The 20,243-nt window shown below is 35.2% G+C and overlaps 1 protein-coding gene across 1 annotated transcript; it reads right to left on the reverse strand.

The window, feature by feature from the left end:
• Window positions 1-1,016: 1,016 nt before the first annotated feature.
• Window positions 1,017-2,732, reverse strand: LOC108987494 (rubisco accumulation factor 1.1, chloroplastic-like). The gene has a single exon (XM_018960420.2). The coding sequence runs from the start codon at window positions 2,585-2,587 to the stop codon at window positions 1,256-1,258; it is 1,332 nt and encodes a 443-aa protein (XP_018815965.2). The 5' UTR covers window positions 2,588-2,732; the 3' UTR covers window positions 1,017-1,255.
• Between the last annotated feature and the right edge of the window lie 17,511 nt (window positions 2,733-20,243).

Here is a 20,243-nt window from a genome sequence, read left to right on the forward strand (position 1 = left end):
TAGAGCTCGGAGAAGTCTTGGTCTGTTTTTATCTCTATCAATTTAACCACGTGATGCAACGTGTTTTGCCACCTCAAGGGGTAACTTCGGGCTGTATATAGTAGCACAGCTCTTCATTTGGTAATTAAAAACTACATGAGTTTCCCAAGAAACACAAACCTCGAGAGTGCAGCACCACCAGTACATCTAACCAAGAAAAATAATCCAGTGGTATAAAGGACAAGAACCCAACCAGTTACTACAGATTACAGGAAATTGTTATACTGGAAATGAAGTTAACTGAATCTGCTACTAGGAGCAGGGGCACGGACCAGCCACCCTGTGCCGGCAACTCAAAAAAGTGGTTCTCTCTCTGTGTCTGTCATCAATGATTCATTTTCGGTGCCTGCCTCTTTAGAACTTCTATTTCGAGCTGACACAGCAGCCCTTCTAAAATGGTACAGACAGGGTAAATGCATCAGATTCTGATGTCCTATGATGCACAAATGTAACAGAAACCAACCAATGATCCGTATAATTTAATCTACAAAAGTCCATACGAACAAAAAAGGCTTCGAAATGTATATGTCCATAACACTAACGAAAAAGGAACTTCCAGAAGAAAAAGATTGATAGTAGTTAATGAAGATATGCAGGTTTTAGTTTCTAACTGAGTAGTCATCACTAGTTAATCTTGATTTCATGAAAAGAGATCATGAAGATGTCTTCAATACAGCTGAATGAAATCTATGAAGATATGCCAAGGGTGAAGGCAAGGTAAATGAGTAGATAACGACCGACCTCCAAAATCAAACTACTTTACATAATTAAGTTAAACAAAACAAGTTCTGCATTCATGGATTGGCCAATGTCTGCAGTAATTCATAGATTCAACCATGAAGTGGAATATCGATCTGAGGACTCCTAACAAATCTGTAAATTTCCCCGCCTATTAAACAGCATCAGATGACAGACAAACACTTGCAACAATGTCAATGGAAAACAAAGGCAGTGAACAATCACAAATGAATACGTATAAGAACCTCAGATACTAGCCAAGAATATAAGGGCTAAAAATTCCCCATTGATGAATAAGATTGAGAATTACATGAAAATTCCTAGTGGAAGAACACAAAAAATATTCCTTTTTAGCGGGCGCATTTATCTGAAGTCCCTTTTGTAGAACTTCCAGCTTCTACTCTCCTAAACGAATTGTATCAATATCCCCACTCGTGTCACTGATTAACACAGACAGTATCACTCTACCTCGATTCTTTCACTCCCAATCTTCATCACTCAATTGATCATCAGTATCTTCTCTTGGTGGCCTAACCACCAAAACCACAGTCCCCAAACTCTCCTTCACACCCATTTCCTTCAATGCCGACCCTCTTTCAACCTTCAAGGCTCCGCGTCCATCACTGTCAACTGCCACCAAATAAAACCCATCATCGGCTGCCACCTCTTTCCTACCCCTATCAGCTACCACCAAGATAGCCTCCTCCTTATACCATCTATTCGCCTTCCATGGCAATGCCCTTGCATCCCCAAACGATACAGCAACTCCCCCTTTTCCTAACTCCATCACTGGTGTCCACCCCGGCAACACCACCCACCTCTTCCATGCCTTCTCTGCCACCACCACACCAAACTCTCCCTCACTCCTACACTCCCACGGCGCTTCCAAAATGCCTCCCTCCATCTCCTCAGCTCTACAAACCGGCAATACCACCACGCTACTCGCCTCTGCTACCTCTCCAATCTTCAACCTCACTACCGGAACCCGAACCCCATATTCCATATCCCCTTCCATCCCTCCTTTTCCCTCGCCTTTCCCCTCTAAATCCTCCAATATCCTACTTTTCGCTTTCTCGGTTTGCGCAACCCTCAATGCCTGCTCTAAAGCAGCGGTCCTCTCCTCCGATGGATCCTTATGCTCTCTACTCTGCCTATAATACATAAAGGAGAGACAATCTCCAGGTAGAGCATAGTCAAAGCTCTCCCACCCTTTATCCCCACGCCTACGAGGAAAATCCTTCATGGCGCGGGCGAGATCCTGGGCGCCCTTGGCATCAAACCTTTGTTCAACAATGTAACTGGCCGCAGCGGCGCGCTGCTGGGCGCTCAGGAGCCGAATCTCGTACAGCAACTCAGCACCGCCCGTGTCGAACGAGGAGAGGATTTCAGGGTCGGTATTGGATTGTAGGAGGGAGTCTCGCACTTGAGCAGCAACCACTAGGCGGTTCTGCTCGACACCGGAGATTCCGGTGGATTCTTCGATGGAAGATGGGGAGAAACCTTCTCGGATTAGGGTGGGGATAAGTGGGGCGTATTCGAACCACAAGCCAAGGCGGTTGGCCAGGATGTCTATACGGCTGGATAGGTCGAGAGAGCGGAACTGGGCAGGGAGAGGGGAAGTGGGGGGAGGCCTGAAGGGTTGGTAGAGCTGCCGATTTTGGGGCTTGGAAGGTGGGGTGAAAGTGGCGGAGATGGGTTTGTGGGGTTGTTTAGGGAAGGGAGAGTGGAGGGGGAGGCTGAGAGCAGGGTGCGGATTGAGGAAAGTGGAGGAGAAGAGGGGTTTGAAGGTGTTTACTGTTACAGAGACCATGGTGCTGGAAGGATACAGAGAGAGAGAGGGAGGAGGACAGTCCCAGCCTTATCTGATGTTCGTACTTCGTAAATTTTAGATATTTTGGCCCTTCGGACATTGGATTGGAGGAAACATAGCGGAGGACTGGCAAATTGGCAAATAGTGATCTAGTTTGTCAACACGACTAGCAATGCATTGGCTTGGTGCCATTGCAATACAAAATTCGCTTAAGATCGATGAAAATGGCTGGCATTGGATTGGGCCAAAATTTTATGATACACTTCTTTGGTTTATGTATGTACATAGTAGCTTAGTATTATTTTTTAATAAAAATATTGTTTCTCTTACCTTAGCTCTCTCGAAACTCATCCGTAGATCAATACTGTTACATTTATGTAAGGTTACGTTTGAGTACTAAAGTGATATCAAACGAGGAGATTTTATTGAGATTTGAGTTGATATATGAATAATAATATTTTATAAATTACATTGAGATGTATTTAAATGAATGAAATATGTTGAAATATGTTTAATTTTTTATAAGAAATTAAAAAAATAATAAGTCTCATTAATGATCGGTTTGAAATAAGTTGAAATAAGTTTGAAATTCAAACGCGGTCTAATTTGATGTATAGGTTGTTGGAAATTATGAAAAGAAAAATAAAAATATATTTAAGAAAATAAATAAAGAAAATATGCATTAAAAAAATAAATAAATAATATTTTATTAATACAATGAGTAAGATGACTAATTCAACATCGGATTCAAATTTTGAGTGAGTAACAAAAGCCAAACTTTACCTAAATGAGTGCCAATGGTCTAATATATCTTCATTGAGTTCAATAATTATAAAAAAAAAAAAAAGCTGAGGGACGCTTGGTAGGGCTGAAAGATTGAACAGATTGGTCGACTTCGGTCTAAAACCAAACCAACCGGTTTTTTATTTCCCCAGAACCGATCGACGGGGAAAAGAGAACCAGCCAAACCGGTTTAGGTCAGTTTGGCAGGTTGTGGAGTCAGTTTGGGCTTGTATTTTTTGGCCTTTTTTCTTAAAACTATGTCTAGATTATTTTAGGATCCAATTAAAATCTTGATTTAGTGTAGTGACATTTTAAATGTCATTTTTAATATTTAAATTTCGTTTTAAACTTTTAATTATATTGGTAATATTTGGTTAACCAAAAAAAAAAAGAAATAGTACATACTAGATAAGCCAGTCGACAAAATAAAAACAACTCCAATAGAAGTTTAATACACATTACAAATACAAACCAAATTGTCCTAAGTACCAATGCATCATACAAATGTTACAAAATAAAATTTTTACAATTACAAAACATAAGATAAATAATCTTCAACGATGCTTGAATAGTTGTGATATTTGATTAGGCACCCAACTCTACATAGAAAACTTAGACAAAAATAAAATATCAAATATAAGTAAACTTTGATGATGAGAAATACTAAAATTAGATTATAAAAGCAAGTGAATATAAAAATATTATTTGATGCCACCAAGAAGCTTTCCACATTACTCATAGACTCTCGAATATCAATTAGTATTAACAAATGTTTTAACCAATTTTGAGCACATATAAGGGCATTAATAGTTCTCGAAACCAATAAACCCTGAAAAGAATTAAGCACACAATCTCCAATACTAAATACTAACTCGGATGCAACCGTGGAATCCTCACAAGTATACTATAGTTAGCCTCATTAAGTTTCTTCCAAATCAGCAAGCCAAAATATGGGATCCAGGCCTCACAACCATTTGATAAATGCTAATCCAACTATATTTTGGCAACAGTAGATCTCACTCATCGCACAATCATGTCTCAGCATCGACATTACTATAACAACTTGTTAAAAATTCAATAGTGGAATTTCTATATGCTTTAGAAATCTCGTGAAAACTCCGTAAGTTTTAACGAATCAACCAATCGCATAAGTTTTCGCTTGTTAGAATAGTCAATGTTACCACTCACTGTGAGACAAAAAATGCAATTTTATTTATTTGAAGTAATTAGAAGTTTCAGAATAAGTTATGGTCTGCACTATTGGACCCATTTGATTACTTAGGATCTTATGGCGCAATAAACTCATTTTCAGTTTTCAAATGAAACATTTGTTCGAAAACACGTTTTGATTATTTTAAGGCACTTCGAAGCTGAAATTTGATAAAAGATTTGCACTATTAGGTTAGTATAATCATTTAGGATTTTACAGTATAAAGTTTATTTTCACTTTTCCAGAAGTGAATAGTAACATCGATAGTAGCACCAAGTTCAGTATTTTTAAAACCACAATGTGGAATGTCCAAATTAGGTTAGAGAAGTTTTGTTTGGATAATTGGCAAGATCTTAGCCACACTTGACGAATAGCATTGGACAGTTGACACCAATAAAAACCATGAGATGGAAATGTGAAGGAAATCAAGGTGTCAGATCATGTTACCTAAGCCAAACCATATTCCATCCAACCATTCAAATTGTACCAAACCAAAGAAGGTTTCAGTCATAGTGAAATTTTAAATACTAAAGAGTCCAATTGAAACTCCAAAAAAGCTTGGAGAAAACTGAAATCCTAAAGGATTACCTCAAACCCCAAACTTGATTTCAAAACCCTAATAGATCCAATTTTTAACATTGGGTTTAATAACCACTTGATTAAATCACTTTACACATGCTATTAATCTCTCAAATTCTTGTTATACCATTATTATTCAACCCTTTAAGTCTTGAAAATTCGATTGCTCCAAGAAAAATTGGATTTGAGCTTGATAGTATCTCAAACCCTAACCAAACTCTCTTTAAACCCCAAAATGAAGCCAATTCGATTAAGGCCCTTTAGGCCCATGAATTTTGGCCACCTTGGCAAGAATTCCATCACTCAAGCATCACTCAAGACCTCACTTCACTCTTCAGAATGTGTAAGAGTCATGCATGCCATTTTCTTCCTCATTTATTCCCTTTCACTCACGTTCTTGGAGAGAATACTGAGAGTTTTATCTCAGGCAGTTTTCTGAGCATTCTTGAAGTTTTCTTTAACTATGGAAAGGTTTGTCTAGGCGATAAACTAGATAGTGTGTTATAATTTGAAGTTTTTGACCAAACTAATAGAAAGATCTGGGTCCAAAGTTTTTATGTAGATTGCTAACATTTTTATATGAATGTTTGTTAGAAACTAGAAAAAGAAAAATAGTTTCTATTTTAAGAAAATTTGGACTTTTTGTAGTTTAATGTTACACCAAATGACTTTGATATTTTAATTTGATGATTCTAAACCTTTTATCTACATGTTAGGATGTTGGTTTGAACATTTTAGGAGTTGATTAGTAAAAATATGATTTTTATGCATGAAAATACTCGATTAAGTAAAAAATATGAAGTCTTTGGATAGATCCATGTTTTAGTTTATTTTTAGCCATGTGATTTTAAGTTTAATGCTTGGATCTACTTTAGGACATATTTTTAAACAATATGATGTTTTTTTTTTTTTTATCATGATATGTCTCGAATCAAGAGCTTTGATCAAAACCAAAGTTGAGAAAATTTTGTTTTGATTAAGTGTTGAAGTCGAGTGCTTCAAATTTTATTTTTGTATTTTTGGTGATTTGTGTTTGATGATTCAAAGTATGATAATTCTTAGGAGTGTGTTATGGACATGTTAGAAGAAAGTTTTGAATTTTTGGATTTCTTGGAGATATTTTTTTTTAAAGAGTCAAAATCTTGAGATTTAAGAGTTTGTATTTTTGTTAAAAAGTTTAGATCTTTTTACTAAAAACTTTTGTGTTTATGTGAAGTGAATTTTTATTGGTTGTTTGAAGCATGCTTCTAAGTATAGGATGTGATGATCTATCTTGCATGAGAAATGTAAATTTACATGAGAAATGTAAATTTTGGTATTTTTGGAGTTAGGATGTGAAATCCTTAACTTAGCATATTTCATGTTACTAAGTTATTAGTAATAAAGTTTCTAATTTTTAGAATCCTTACTTACAATTTCTCGTGTTACATGTTTCTAATTTACTGTCAGATTACTATGTATGTGCGATGGGTAAGGGAATTATTGTTTATATACTTATGTTATCATCTATGCCATGCTATGCCATCTCACTAATGTTGATATATTACACATATTATTCTATCGCGAAGTATTTATCATTTACACGATATATTCTATCACACAATATCTATCTGTTACACTATATATATATATATATATTCTGTCACATAATGTTATCTTTTAAACATTATGCTATGTCATATAATGTTATCTTTGACACATTATGTCATATCACGTATTGTTGTTTGCTTCATGTTACATCAAGTGATACATCTCATACACATTTCACGTTACGTTACGTTAGGTCATTTGTCATTTCATGTCATGTTAGGTTATATCTCAAGTACAGTTTGTATACCTCGAAACCAATATTTTCATGTCAGTCAAGTCTGTTTACGTTTATCATGAACCTAGATGCTAGGATAATGTAATATCCTAGTGAAATTCATTTGTTTCATGTTGGAGTGTCTAAATTAGTGTGAAATCTCCTGTGTTGACAAGCTAAAGATCAATAGGTTTGAAATGGGATCTAATTAATTGGTCATTAGAGCAAAGTCAGACACTAATGCCGATGGTGCCACCCACATTTCAATTTTGTTTTATACATACTCGTGCTAATGCAGATACCTAACATAGGATACGTACATTACTTGTTCCACATCAAGTGCATATACTTATGAACTAGCACATATGTTAACGTACTCACAGCTGGTGCAAATTTCTTTGTTGTGATGCAGTAATTGGTAGGGATACATGGCTCAAGGGGACCCATGTAGCATCCATATTTGATTTTTATTAATCACGCTTAGTTATTGAACAAAATCTCAAATTCATGTATTTCACATTTATGCTCTTGTTATTTAATGTCCAGTTCAGTTCATGCTCAATTTCAGTCAATTCAGGTTTAGTTTACGTTCAACTTCATGTCATGTTTAAGTTCACGCCAGTTCAGATCTTCTCATGTCAGTTCATGTCATTTCGAGTTTCAAGTTCAGTCTGTGCTTTGTTTAAGTCATGTCAGTTCATGTCATGTTATATGTCTAGTCACATCATGCTTATTTATGGTTATCATGTATGCATTCTTGTTTTTATTGTCATGCATGCATATTTAAATTGTATGTTAAATTTTCGGTTAACTTATTGAGATTTGTAATCAAATTTTACTGTAGTAGTTCCTAATACCATTCCCCCCAGAATGGTAGATCATACGCTAGGATTACGGGACACGGTAGTCGATCTGTGAGAGATGAAAGATTGGAGGCGGCTGACTAGATAGCAACGGCACGATGCTGAGCTCATCACTTCGACGCTCCATTTCCTCTATAGTATTATGACATCCTTGACCGAGTTGCACGAACTACTTAATGGATTAGCCTAGTAGTTACCATAGTGTTGCATGTAATTAGGGAGTTCTGTGTCCAGTACTAATTATGTTACAAACCTGTTGGACAAGTATTGTAACCTTTTGGATATTAATTATATTGTGAATGTCATAAAGTATTGTTCAAAGAAAAAAATTATTTGTTGCGAATATTACATATTGTTAATTGCATGCTAGGTATATTGCATCTTTAATTGTCATGAATAAGGACAGGTAATCTTATGTTGCATATATTGAAGCTTCAAATATCCTTCTGAGCCCTTATTAATTTTGAGGTAAGATGCCAAGAGGCCAATGGAAGAATGACACATGCCACATTAATGGGCTAAGCAATTGGGTTAAATGTTGGATGGATTTAGAAAATGCCCAATGGTGGTTTAATAAGGGCTCTAACTAAGATTAGATGGGCTAAGGATAGACACAAACACCTTAGGCCTAACTTGGGAGAAATAAGAGTTTAGGCCCTATTTGATGGATATAAGACTTTAGACCCTACTTAATGGACTTTAGGCCCTATATAATGGACACAAGACTGTAGAACTCTAATTCACTAAAGATGAGATGAGCTAAGGATAAGATGTTAAAAAGCTTTTGACCCAATTTGGGAGATATAAAGTTTTAAACCTTTCTTGGAGAACGCCAGAAACAGGCCCAATATAAAGGACATAAAGCCATTGGGCCTAACTTAGTAAGAGTGAAGGCCTTTGGCCCAACCTAAAAAGACCTAAGATTAAGACCCAACCTAGTAGGCCTTTGAGTCCATGGATAGGCCCCACAAATCTGGACATAAGGTTCATATAATAACCCACACTAAAGCCTACAACCAAGGCTTGCACATTTGGCTCAACGGAAGCTCAACCCTTGAAGCCCAAAGCTTCACCTTTTATTTCATTCTTCCAATTGGAGTCAACATACACTATATCATTAGTTTCCCTCAATTCCAAGAAGTTTCACATACCTGTAAGTAGGGGTGTAAACCGGTTGGTCCGGACCGGATCGAACACCCCATAGGGACCCGATCCGGTCCGGTCCATTGGGTCCGGCATATTTTTTATTTTTTTTAAATCAATTAATAAAAAAAATTATTTAAAATACTAAATTAAATTAAGTGACTTATTAATATGGATTAGGTAACAAACTCAATAAAAAAATATTTTATATGGTCAATGATAATAAATTAAATGAAAATTATATTATTAATTTATATAATTACTATATAATTAACTAATTGATATTATATATTAGTTAATTCATAGAATATTAACAAGTGTTAATAACATATTTAAAATTTTATATTGTTAATAGTGATAGGTTAGATTAAGATATATATAAAATGTTGTTAATTTATAGAATATTAACAAGTATTAATAACATATTTAAAATTTTATATTGTTCATTGTATAATTATTATATAAATAATATGTAAAATATTTTATTTTTTTTATTTTTTATTCGGTCGGTCCGGTCCGAGAAATCTCCACCCCGGGACTGGACCGAAGACCGAAACTTTCTTATTTATTGGACTGAAACCGACCATGCATTTGGTCGGTCCGGTCCGGTCCGGACCGAACCGGTCCGGTCCGGACCGAACCGGTCGGTCCGGTCGGTTTCTCCGGTCCGGACCAACCGGTTTACACCCCTACCTGTAAGGTTCCCACTTGACTATAATTAAGTTTCTAACTTGAGTTAAGGGTATTAATCAATTTACACATGATTAGTGACCTGTAAACCATGTTTTAAACTTAATTTTTCTTCAAATTATTTTTCACATTTTTTTATATGAAATTTATTGATTTTATTATTGTTTTGAATTATTCTTAGACTAATTTAGAAGTTTAATCTTGAACCAACACATGTCAATAGAAGCAAAGTCATGTCAATGCCCAAGTCACCACCAATCGGCACATATATGCACCCTCATGTGCATTGCACCAAATAAGATCTTAGCCCACGCCACTTACACCATTTTCTCAAGAAAAATTCATCATTTACACCTTACCTTAACCCTCCTAGTTCAAGTCTAGCATTGGACGAATTGGCTCGAAGAAATCCAACCAATTCCATTACAAGCCCAGTTGAAGCCAAACTGAGTGGCCTTGGGTTTCAATTGAGTTTTATGTACCTATTTTGATCACTTCCTCACCCCACCCTAGGTCCCTTAACCACCTAAAAAAGACACTCAATGATGGTAATAATGCCCTCAATTCAAACCAAAGAGAAGAGACAAGAATGGAATCAAAATCTAAACAGTTTTTATTCAAAACTGTTGGCCTTCTTTGTGTTTTTCTCTTTTCTCTTTTTATTTTATTTCTTCACCAATGCAGCCCCTGCACCTATAGACACACTATTACACCTGACCAAGAAATCATGAAAATATAGGGCACTATTCAGCTGACCAAGCATGACACAAAACTGAAAACTTCACTCATCACTCCACCTCCCACCTCCACCAATCGAAAGCCTCATCTTCATCCAAGGCCAAAGACCCCCTCCCTCCTTGAAGCTTATAATACTTCCCTCACTTCCTCATTTCTCCACACCTCTCTTCCAAGTCTTTTCTTGAGTCTTGAGAGCATTTATCCCCCTTAGTATGCAATAGAGTGAAACCGAGTGAGTTCTTGAGAGAAATTGTGTTAGGAGTTCTAAGGGCCACGAATTCTGTAAGTAGCCTTGTTCCAATCTTTATTTAGTATTAGCATAATATATTAGGCTTTAATTTATGCCATGAGAATGAATTTTGATTAAGTTTAAATAAAGTTTAGCATGCTAAGTTCAAAACCGGATTAATTGGGAAGTATTGATTTCATAAACTATTTTGGATGGAATTTTTTGCTATGGCATGTATTAGTATAATTTTATATGATTAATAAATTTATTAGAATGAACTTTGAAGATTTAAATTTTGAAGTTGGAATCATGCCATAATAGGCTTTAAATTCATCTTCTGCTGATCATCTAGCATGTATCAGTTTTGATTAGTTTATGCTTAACTTATAAAAGTTTTGATTAATTTACTTAGGCTTGAATAAATTAAATTTATAAAAGCCTTGTGATTGAGATAAGAATTAAAATGCATGATTTGATTAAATTTTTGAAACATCTCTTGATGAATAAAGCTAGAAACATCATGCATGCTTAATGAATGATTTAATGGTGATTAAGGTCTTGAGCCATGTTTAATTATTAGGATGAACTTGTATGAACTAATGCCTAAGATTTAATTTATCCCTAAGGTTATAATTACTATTGGCACTTGATGAATTTGAATACACATGCATCCATAGAGGTTGAATAGTTGAAATCACACATAAGCCTTAAAGTGATGCATGCCACCGATTGAGTGAAATTAGCATTTTTTTCTTTTTTTATTCTTGAAATTATAAGGACATAGATGGTTTTAGAACTTAGAAAATATCCGGTTTGTGAAGCTTGGTAATTTTTGGAGCCAAAATGTAAATAGTAAAAATTTAATGCCTTAGTGACAATTTTGTTAAGTATAGGGGTAGTTTTGTAAATACTAAATTTTTGAACCTTTTGATTATGAGCATCTTCCTTAGAAGTTCAAATCCTAATTTAGCATAACTTTGATTACAGCCGCTTTGATTCTGTAACTTCGGACAGTTTGTAAGTTAGTTTCTAACTTACTTTTAGATAATTTATCTATGATTATTGTGTAAACGCCACATTCATATTCTAAATGTCATTTTGAGCATGAAACATCATATGATACATTATTGAAAATTTGATTACTTGTTTACATGACATGTGAAATTCTCACCATTTTAGAGTGTTGCATCTATAAATGTTATTTTCACATGAAAGATTGCTATATATGCACATGTCATGAAACATATTTTTCAAGCATAGCATGAAAATAAATTTGTCACCACCCCAAAGGCTATGATGGAGAATTATCCTAGTGGAACCCCTATGTCTACACTAGAGTGAGAAAAAATTGAGTGGTAACCTCTGGGTTGACAAAGAACCGTCAACGGGTTCCGAATGAATTCTTTTTAAAGAATGCTAGAGCGAAGTCGTATATGACACTTAATGCTGGTGGGTGTAAACATGATAGTGAAATGTTATAATGATGATATGTTATGATGAAATATTGTGATACCAATACATTGAAAACGATGTTTGCAGATAAAAACGTAGTGTCAATATAATTGTGCTACGGTCACCGACAGGTGCTCAAGATACATATGAGGAACTGTGCTGCTACTATACATTTGTTAATGATGGCTTTAATAATTATAAAATGTTATATTTTTTTAAAGAAATGAGGTATGAAATGTTCTCTTTCAAAATATCATTTTTTTAAACAAGAAAGTGAAAAATATTCTTTGAAAGAAATGTGCATTAAAGTTTTTCTGAGAAATGTTGAGGAATCTGGATGTAAGAAAAATACGGATTTTTTCTGCATATCATTGCATGCATTTAATGTTTACCATTAATCATGCATATCCTATCTCTGTGCAAGTTGATTGTTTAACTTACTAAGATTTCAAATACATCTCACCCTTGTAAACCCACTTTCATTCCCTCCGGAATGATAGAAGTTGTGTCAAAACCAGTAGAGGACAAATATGATAGACCGCTAGATAAAGATGGTTGAAGAGGACTCAGACCTTGAGCGAAGACTATATATAAGTTTGATGCTTATAAGTATTGACTCTTCATACTTCAGAGCATATGAAAGAGTTGATCTAACCATGGAACTTGAATTAAGTATTTTGTACTAAGGAAATGATGTACTTAAGTTTAAACTTAGGGTTATTAATATTATTAGGATGTTTAGTTCATTTTGGCATAAAGTTTTATAAGTGACCCTATTTTTTGCTACGATTATTGCATACTGCTAGTTGCATATTATGATGCATTGTATATTAATTGTCATGAATGAGGGTATGTAACCTACCTTATGTTGCATGTCCTAACGCTCCAAGTCTCCATTACATCCGAAGCGGGGGTTTGGGGGCATCATACTTTTATAGATGATTTCTTTATATATTACTATGTTTATATAATGCATTCAAATAATCATATTCACTTGTTAGCTATAAAAATAATTTTAAAAGTATTGAGAAATACCATGAGTCATGGTATTAAGTACACTAGGTTTTCTTTGGTTGAAGGAGGTTTCATTTGGTTGTAAAAGGATATACTAATGCGGGAACTGAGCATGATGATCATCAATTTAACAGATATTAACCCTTGTTGGAGGAGCAATTTCTTGTGGATCAAAGAAGCAAATGTGCATAATTGACTCAACCACGGAGACTGAGCTTATAACATTGGTTTCTTGTAGCAAAGAGGTAGAGTGGCTAAGAAATTTATTGTTAGAGATCTCCATTTGGCTGAAACCTATGCCACCAATATATTTGCATTTTGGTAGTCAGTCTACACTATCACGGGTCTATAGCCGTGCATAATGGCAACTTCAAGCAGATTGAATTAAGACATAGTTATGCAAGGCAATTAGTCACAGATGAATTATTTACAAATGATTTTGTGAGATCTTGCCAAAAATTATCTATCAAAAAGACTAACAAGGAAGTTGGTGTAGAAAACATCAAAGGCAATGAGACTAAAGTCTATACAATAAAATCACCAATAATTAAAACTAGACTAAGGCTGTAACATACCAGTTTTGGTTTTAGGGTATATAAGTAATTTTCCTAGTAAAATTTTTATTTTAAAATTTTATTATTAGAATTATAGTTTTATCAGAATTTATATTTACTTTATTTTTTTTTATAATTTCTATTATATTTTGTTATTTAAAATTTGCTAGAGTTTTGTTTTAATAGGGATTTCCTAAAATGTATCAGATTACGTTTACTAGAGTGTGGTTTGAAATTTAAAGTTTAATTTTTCCCTCTAGTCACCGAACCTCATCTCGTTGTTAGCCTCTGTTTAAACACTTCAAACCACCAAACCCGTATGTTTCTCAGTGATTTTGCTAACATCCTAGTGGAAAACCAACTCTATTGCCGAGTATTCTTCTACACATGCACGTCTCCACTCTCTCGCACGTGCACGTCTCTACTCTTCTAGGGTTTCTTATTTTTTTCTCTATCATTCTACCATTATAAAATGTGTTTACCCATACATGAGAGGAGAAAACTTGTGAGCCGCGAAAATCCCCTGTTGCCGAATCAATGCCGTCGCCCCTTCTCCTCGGTAGCCACCTCAAGAGGCGCCGAACCCCTCTCCGACGACACAGAAGCTACCGACCCACAGCCCTCGTCGAGCCACTCATTTCTCCGGTAAAGCCTCGGCCGCCATAGCCTTTTCTCTCTCTTTTGTTTCGGTTTGACATTTCCTCTCTCTAAACTCTCTCTCTCTTTCTCTCACTTGGTGCCGCACCACCATAGGAACCCCCAGTCGCGTCGCCGGCCACTCCCAGCCACCTAGAGCCGTCGTCGAGTCAACCTCTCTCTCTCGGGGAGCTCTTCCATCGCAGACCCTCCCTCTCTCAGACTCTGTTTTGCCTTGTTTTGGTTTAGCCGTGTTTCTGGATATAGAAAGAACCCTTAGTTCCTGATGGGCTGTGGGCCTTAGGCCCGTATGAGGGTGGGATGGGCTTATTTCTTTTGTTTGGGCTCATGTAGTAATGTTTTTATGGGCTAGAATTTTGCAACTATTTCAGATTTTAATAATCTTTAATGGACTTGTATTTAATTTGAGTTCATCTTATTTCAATTCAATAATTGTTTTAATGATTTTTATTGAGTTTGATATTCCTAGTTGAGTTTATTTTATTAAATAAATATATTAGTCATGAGCTCATTTTTATAAGAAAATAGTTAAAGAATTTGAAAGGGTATTTTAAATTAGATTTAATCTTATTTTAACAACGATTTTAGTAATTTTATTGGGCTTAATATTTTTAAAGGTTAGTTTTTAATTAAATAAATATATTAGTTAAAGGTTCATTTTATAAGAAAGTGTTTAAAGAATTGGAAATATATTTTAAAGTATACTTTTAAGTCTAATATTTTAGTTAATATTTCCTTTGTCAATTTAGTAGGATTTTAATAAAATTACTATGTTAAGAATTTAATGGAATTTATTAGGTTTCTTATAAGATTTAATAATTATGTTGAGAAATGAAACTTAGTTTAAGAATTTAAGTTTTTTTAAATTATTTTAAAATAGCCCAAGTATTCTACTAAGTTTTAATATGTAATTAGTATCTTAAGTAATTTAAATACTAGGATTTATTGATTATAGCGTTAAACAAAAGAGTTGTTTGACTATCTTTTTTATTGTGAATTTTAATTAGATAAGATATTAGTACTTATTTGTTTCCGAACAAATTTAGTGATAGTTATTATTGTCTATAGGTCTCAAGTTACGAAGTGTTATTCCAGAAGAAGCGTAGCGAGGTAAGTAATTTGATCATAAATTAGGATCATCACAGTTTAACTTATATATAAGTATTATTCAAGCCAGTTCATTGACAACCATTATTTATGAACCACTCATGTCATATGCAAACATGTCATCCAGCATAGCATACGATTATGTCATTCCGCATCATGTTTCAGATTCAGAAATTATAATTATGTATGTAATATGTCATGCATCTCATGTGTATAAGACACGTAAGCCATCTTAAATTCAAGTATAAGATAATATCAGATCAGTTAATAAGATGGCTATTCAGATGCATGGTACCAATGCAGTTCAGTTCAGGGTGGTGTGCAAGCCACGAACTCAGTCGTGGTCCACCATAGTATGCTAGAATACTATCAGCGGTTCCCCTTGCTGCAGCGGGATGTGGGGCCGGTGCACAACCTTGCACACAGGGTTAAGTGTGTTGGCCAGTCAGATAAGTCAGATAATTCAGTCAATTAGTTCAGATAAATCAGTCATATATAACATAAGCATTAGCATGAACAATCATAAATTTTAAGCTCAACATGAAAGTTCTTATGAAAATCTTATGTTTATTACATTTACGTTGTGATAGATTTTTTATTGAGTCATCGACTCATTTTAGTTTATTTTCATATTTTTAACCACCCAGGTGAAGATGATGATTACGAGCAGGCAGTCTAAGAGTAGAAGGAGCATTTATTTTTAGTTCAGACTTTCTAAAATAAAACATGTTTTTATGACATAAATTTATTCAGTTTATTCATTTAATATTTTTCGAAGACAATTTTATTAGACCTTTTATTTCATAATAAATTTCAGTTTATTTTTCAATTATGAAATTAGAGAATCTCTTGCCGGGTTTATTTTCATAAAAAAATACGTGACACTCCTAGCCTACGGGAATGGGGTGTTACAAAGGCCCAGCCCACAGTAGGGCCCAAAGCCTTAGAACGCTGGCATTAGACTAGCCAAATATCAGACAATTCCAAATTTTAACTAAAGTTTTCCAAAATCAGCTGTATTGGACTAGCTAAATCACTTCAAGTTAAGTTATCAGTTACAGTAAATAGAAAACCAAAGTCATATTTGCTAAGTTAATGTTCACCAACCAAAATAATATTTTATTAAAAATTATTCTCACTTTTCTCACTCACTCCCCATTTCCTCTCTTTCTTCCTTCCCTTTGTCTTCCTTTCTCCTTCATGTTAAATAATTTGTTTGGATAGTAAAAATTAAATTATTTATTAATATATGAAATATATTTATAAATTATAAAAAAAATAAAATATTTATTAAAATATATATTATTATATTATTATTTAGACTTTGGAATGACTAGTCCAATGTGAATTAACATTTTCAAAGGTTTTGGCTTTAGTCAAAACTTCAAGTTTTAATCAAAATTTTGGCTTGGTAATGGCTAGGACATTGTCAATACTCTTAGGAAAAGCCCAACCCATCCCCCAAAACAACATCATTTTGGCCCTGAGATGTCAATTCCTAATACCCCAATTCTCCTTCTTTTTCTTTACTTCTCTCTTTTCCTCTTTGCACCATCCTCACCCCTCACGTGAGTCCCTACTGCCTGGGAGTCTGCACAACGCCCCTTCACAATAGTAGTAGCCCCACACATCACAGTTCACCTAGCCCTCCATTGTCGTTGTCTGACCATTGCTCACTTTCTCCAATTGTAGCCGAGCATTGTGGCAACCGTGAAGGGTGTTTCCCGGCCTATAATAGGCCGACACCCCTCCCCCTCTAGCCATTGCTCTATTCCCTCTAGCGGCCTCACTCTCCTCTCTCAGATCTTTCTTTCTCTCTCTCGCTCGTTTTTTCCTCTATTTTCTCTCTTGGTTTGGGTTCTGTCACTACCGTCCTCCACGCTCTGTCATTGCTTTTCACTGTGATCCTCCCCTCCATCCACCTCTTCGATTCTCTCTCTCTCTCTCTCTCTCTCTCTCTCTCTATATATATATATATATATGTAACTTACTTCCTCTCTGTTTGGGCTGATTTTTCGCCACCCGCATGGTGCTTCTCCTTGTCTAGTGTTGCTGTAGTGGCTCCTCCATCTCTCGGTTTTCCCCTCCTTGTCTTTCCCTGGCTCTCTATCTCTTACTCATCTTCACTACCTCTCTGTCCCAACAATGAGAGCGCGCGCGCGCACACACACACACATACACTTGGAGGATCGCCTCTTCTCTATCCGAGACTCCCAAGACCACTTGGAGGATCGCCTCAACACTCACTGATAAGAACAACCATGACCAGCAAGTATAGCTTGGGATGCTTTGATCATCCAAAAAGTTTACCTCTGCTTGCTAAGTGATTCTATGTTCTAACCTTGAAAATATTATTGATGGAATTGTTAATTCTGGATTGTGTACTGATGTGGTGAATGGTGAGTTGTATGTTGTAGTGAATTGTGATCTGCATGTGGTTGTAGTAATTTGTGAATTGTATAATGAAGTGATAAGATAATTGTGCAATTGTGAATGTGGATGAGAGCCTCACAAAGTGTTGAGATTATTTTGTGGGGGATTAATAATGTTGAAAATATCGTTCGTCGTTGTGTAAATTTTTGCTGAATATTTGTTATACGATGTTATTTAGTTTATACCTATTTAGTGGAATTCCTATTATTGCACTGAGAGGTTATGTTGGTAAACTTCCCAAACCGACTACGAAAAAATGTCTTTGGCCAAGTGAAATCAACTGAGACCTAGAGGGTATAAATGTCTCAGGTCCAGTGTGTGCTACAAGAAATGGTTTTAGAGGGTATAAATATCTATAGCCAAGTGAAATCAACTTAGATCTAGAGGGTGTGAATGTCTCGGGTTTCAATGTGTGTTACTTGAAATGATTTTAGAGGGTATAAATATCTTTGGCCAAGTGAAATCAATTTAGCGTTTATAAGTGTCTCAGGTCCAGTGTGTGCTACTTGAAATGGTTTCAGAGGGTATAAATGTCTCTGGCCAAGTGAAATTGACTGAGACCTAGCGAGTATAACTCGGGTCAAGTATGTGCTACTTGAAATTGTTTTAGAGGGTATAAATGTCTCTAACCAGATGAAACCCAACTGAGACTTAGAGGGTATAAATGTCTCGAGTCTAGTGGATGCCCCTAGACTAGTGAGGGCTAGGCACATTCGGGTACTAGTCCCTGGGGATAAGCATGGGGTCTATTATGTTATGTTTAACTTGAAAAGTTCTGTTGCATAAATGATCATTTTCCTTTTTATTATTACTAGCAATATTATTAAATGATTGCATAATTTCCTTTTCCACTGCATGTATTTTTTGAGTATTAGGCTTAGTTCCACTTATTTGGATTATGGTTCCGATTTAACTACTACCAATTAGTAGAGCGAGGGGAGCAATCAAACTATTGCAATAATCATTCTATTTCGCGTTAGAGTGCATTGAGATTTTATGAAATAAAACTGTGGTAGTCCCACTACGGCTCCTTAGAACCGTAGATTTTGAGGAAGAGGATGGGTATGGCTATGGTTACAATCAAGGAGATCCAGTTCTGCCACCAGAATAAGGAGTGGAGTTATTCCCTTGTTGTAATTAAGTGTTGTATCTGAGTTGTTTTCATGACTAGTCTGGATGACTGTAATATTTGGTTGCTTATGGGTTAAGACAAGTGACTTATGGATAATTTTATTATGATGTAATTTTAAATTTTCTAGTATTGTTAATTAGATTTAATGATTGTGTGTTTTATTTTTTATTTGCTAATATAACTGCACACCATCTTGGGCACACACACTTTTTATCACATTGTGCGAGGGGTGTTTGACCCGTGTGGCCAACATCCCAAGTTCATGGATTTTGTCAAATCATAAGCGAAACCCAAGTGCGTCACATCAACTCAACTTTTGGACATATCAAAGCCTGAGTTCATTGAGCAAAATATATTATATATTCGCGGTTGCAAGCATCGTGATATTAGAATTAGCTTTCAAACTAGTTTAGCATCCCAAGGTTTGAAGTTTTTGTTACTGTAATAAAAAGGAAAGACTGAGTAATAAGTATTTAATAGCCTTCTAACATAGCTCTAATAAAGTATTTAGCTACATGACACTTTCAATAAGTCTACATATATAGTGTCGGAGGTAGTGCCACCTCTTATGCGAAATTGGCTTTATCTATAGAGCTCTCTTGAAACAATCATATAGACACAAGGCTAATCTACATGTCGGTATTTTGAACTACCCAAAGAATATAGAATTCTTGTGTGAAATATATTCGACTAATCATATAGGATCGCTAGTTCAAAGCATGTTTAACATGCCATCTTGATTAGTTTTGACATATTTTCACTATGTGAAGGTTTTAGTCTAAAAGACACATTCATTTATATACAATTTTTCCTATTCTAATCGAGATATATTTTGAAAATTATGGAGAATTTTTAAAAATATTTTTAAAATAATTACATATTATATTTATTAATAATAATATTTAGAGATTTATTTTGGAAAAAGAGAAATTATGAAAAATTTATAAGCTTATGCTTATAAGATTTAGGTCGATATTATAAATTATAACTGGTAAATGCCTCACTAGTATTGAGCACTAGTTTTGAACCCTATGTTAAGAAGGAATTTTAATGCGTTATTGAGAGGATGAGCTCTATGCAGGCCTGGGCGTGTGAGCCCATCAGCCCAAGGGCGGGAGCACAATAAGTTCATGTGAAATGATAAATACCAAAGAATGCGCCTAATTGGATTCGAACCCGTGCCAATGGGTTTTGTAGAGGTGCTACTGACCGTGTGCCAACCTATTGGTATGGTGCCAATCGACGTTGGACCAAGTCCAAGGATTGTG

This window comes from Juglans regia, chromosome 11 (assembly GCF_001411555.2).
Source record: "Juglans regia cultivar Chandler chromosome 11, Walnut 2.0, whole genome shotgun sequence".
NCBI classification, from domain to species: domain Eukaryota; kingdom Viridiplantae; phylum Streptophyta; class Magnoliopsida; order Fagales; family Juglandaceae; genus Juglans; species Juglans regia.

Bases quoted from the DNA above. Each gene is read 5' to 3' on its own strand.
- LOC108987494 (XM_018960420.2), bottom strand. From the start codon at position 2,587: ATGGTCTCTGTAACAGTAAACACCTTCAAACCCCTCTTCTCCTCCACT.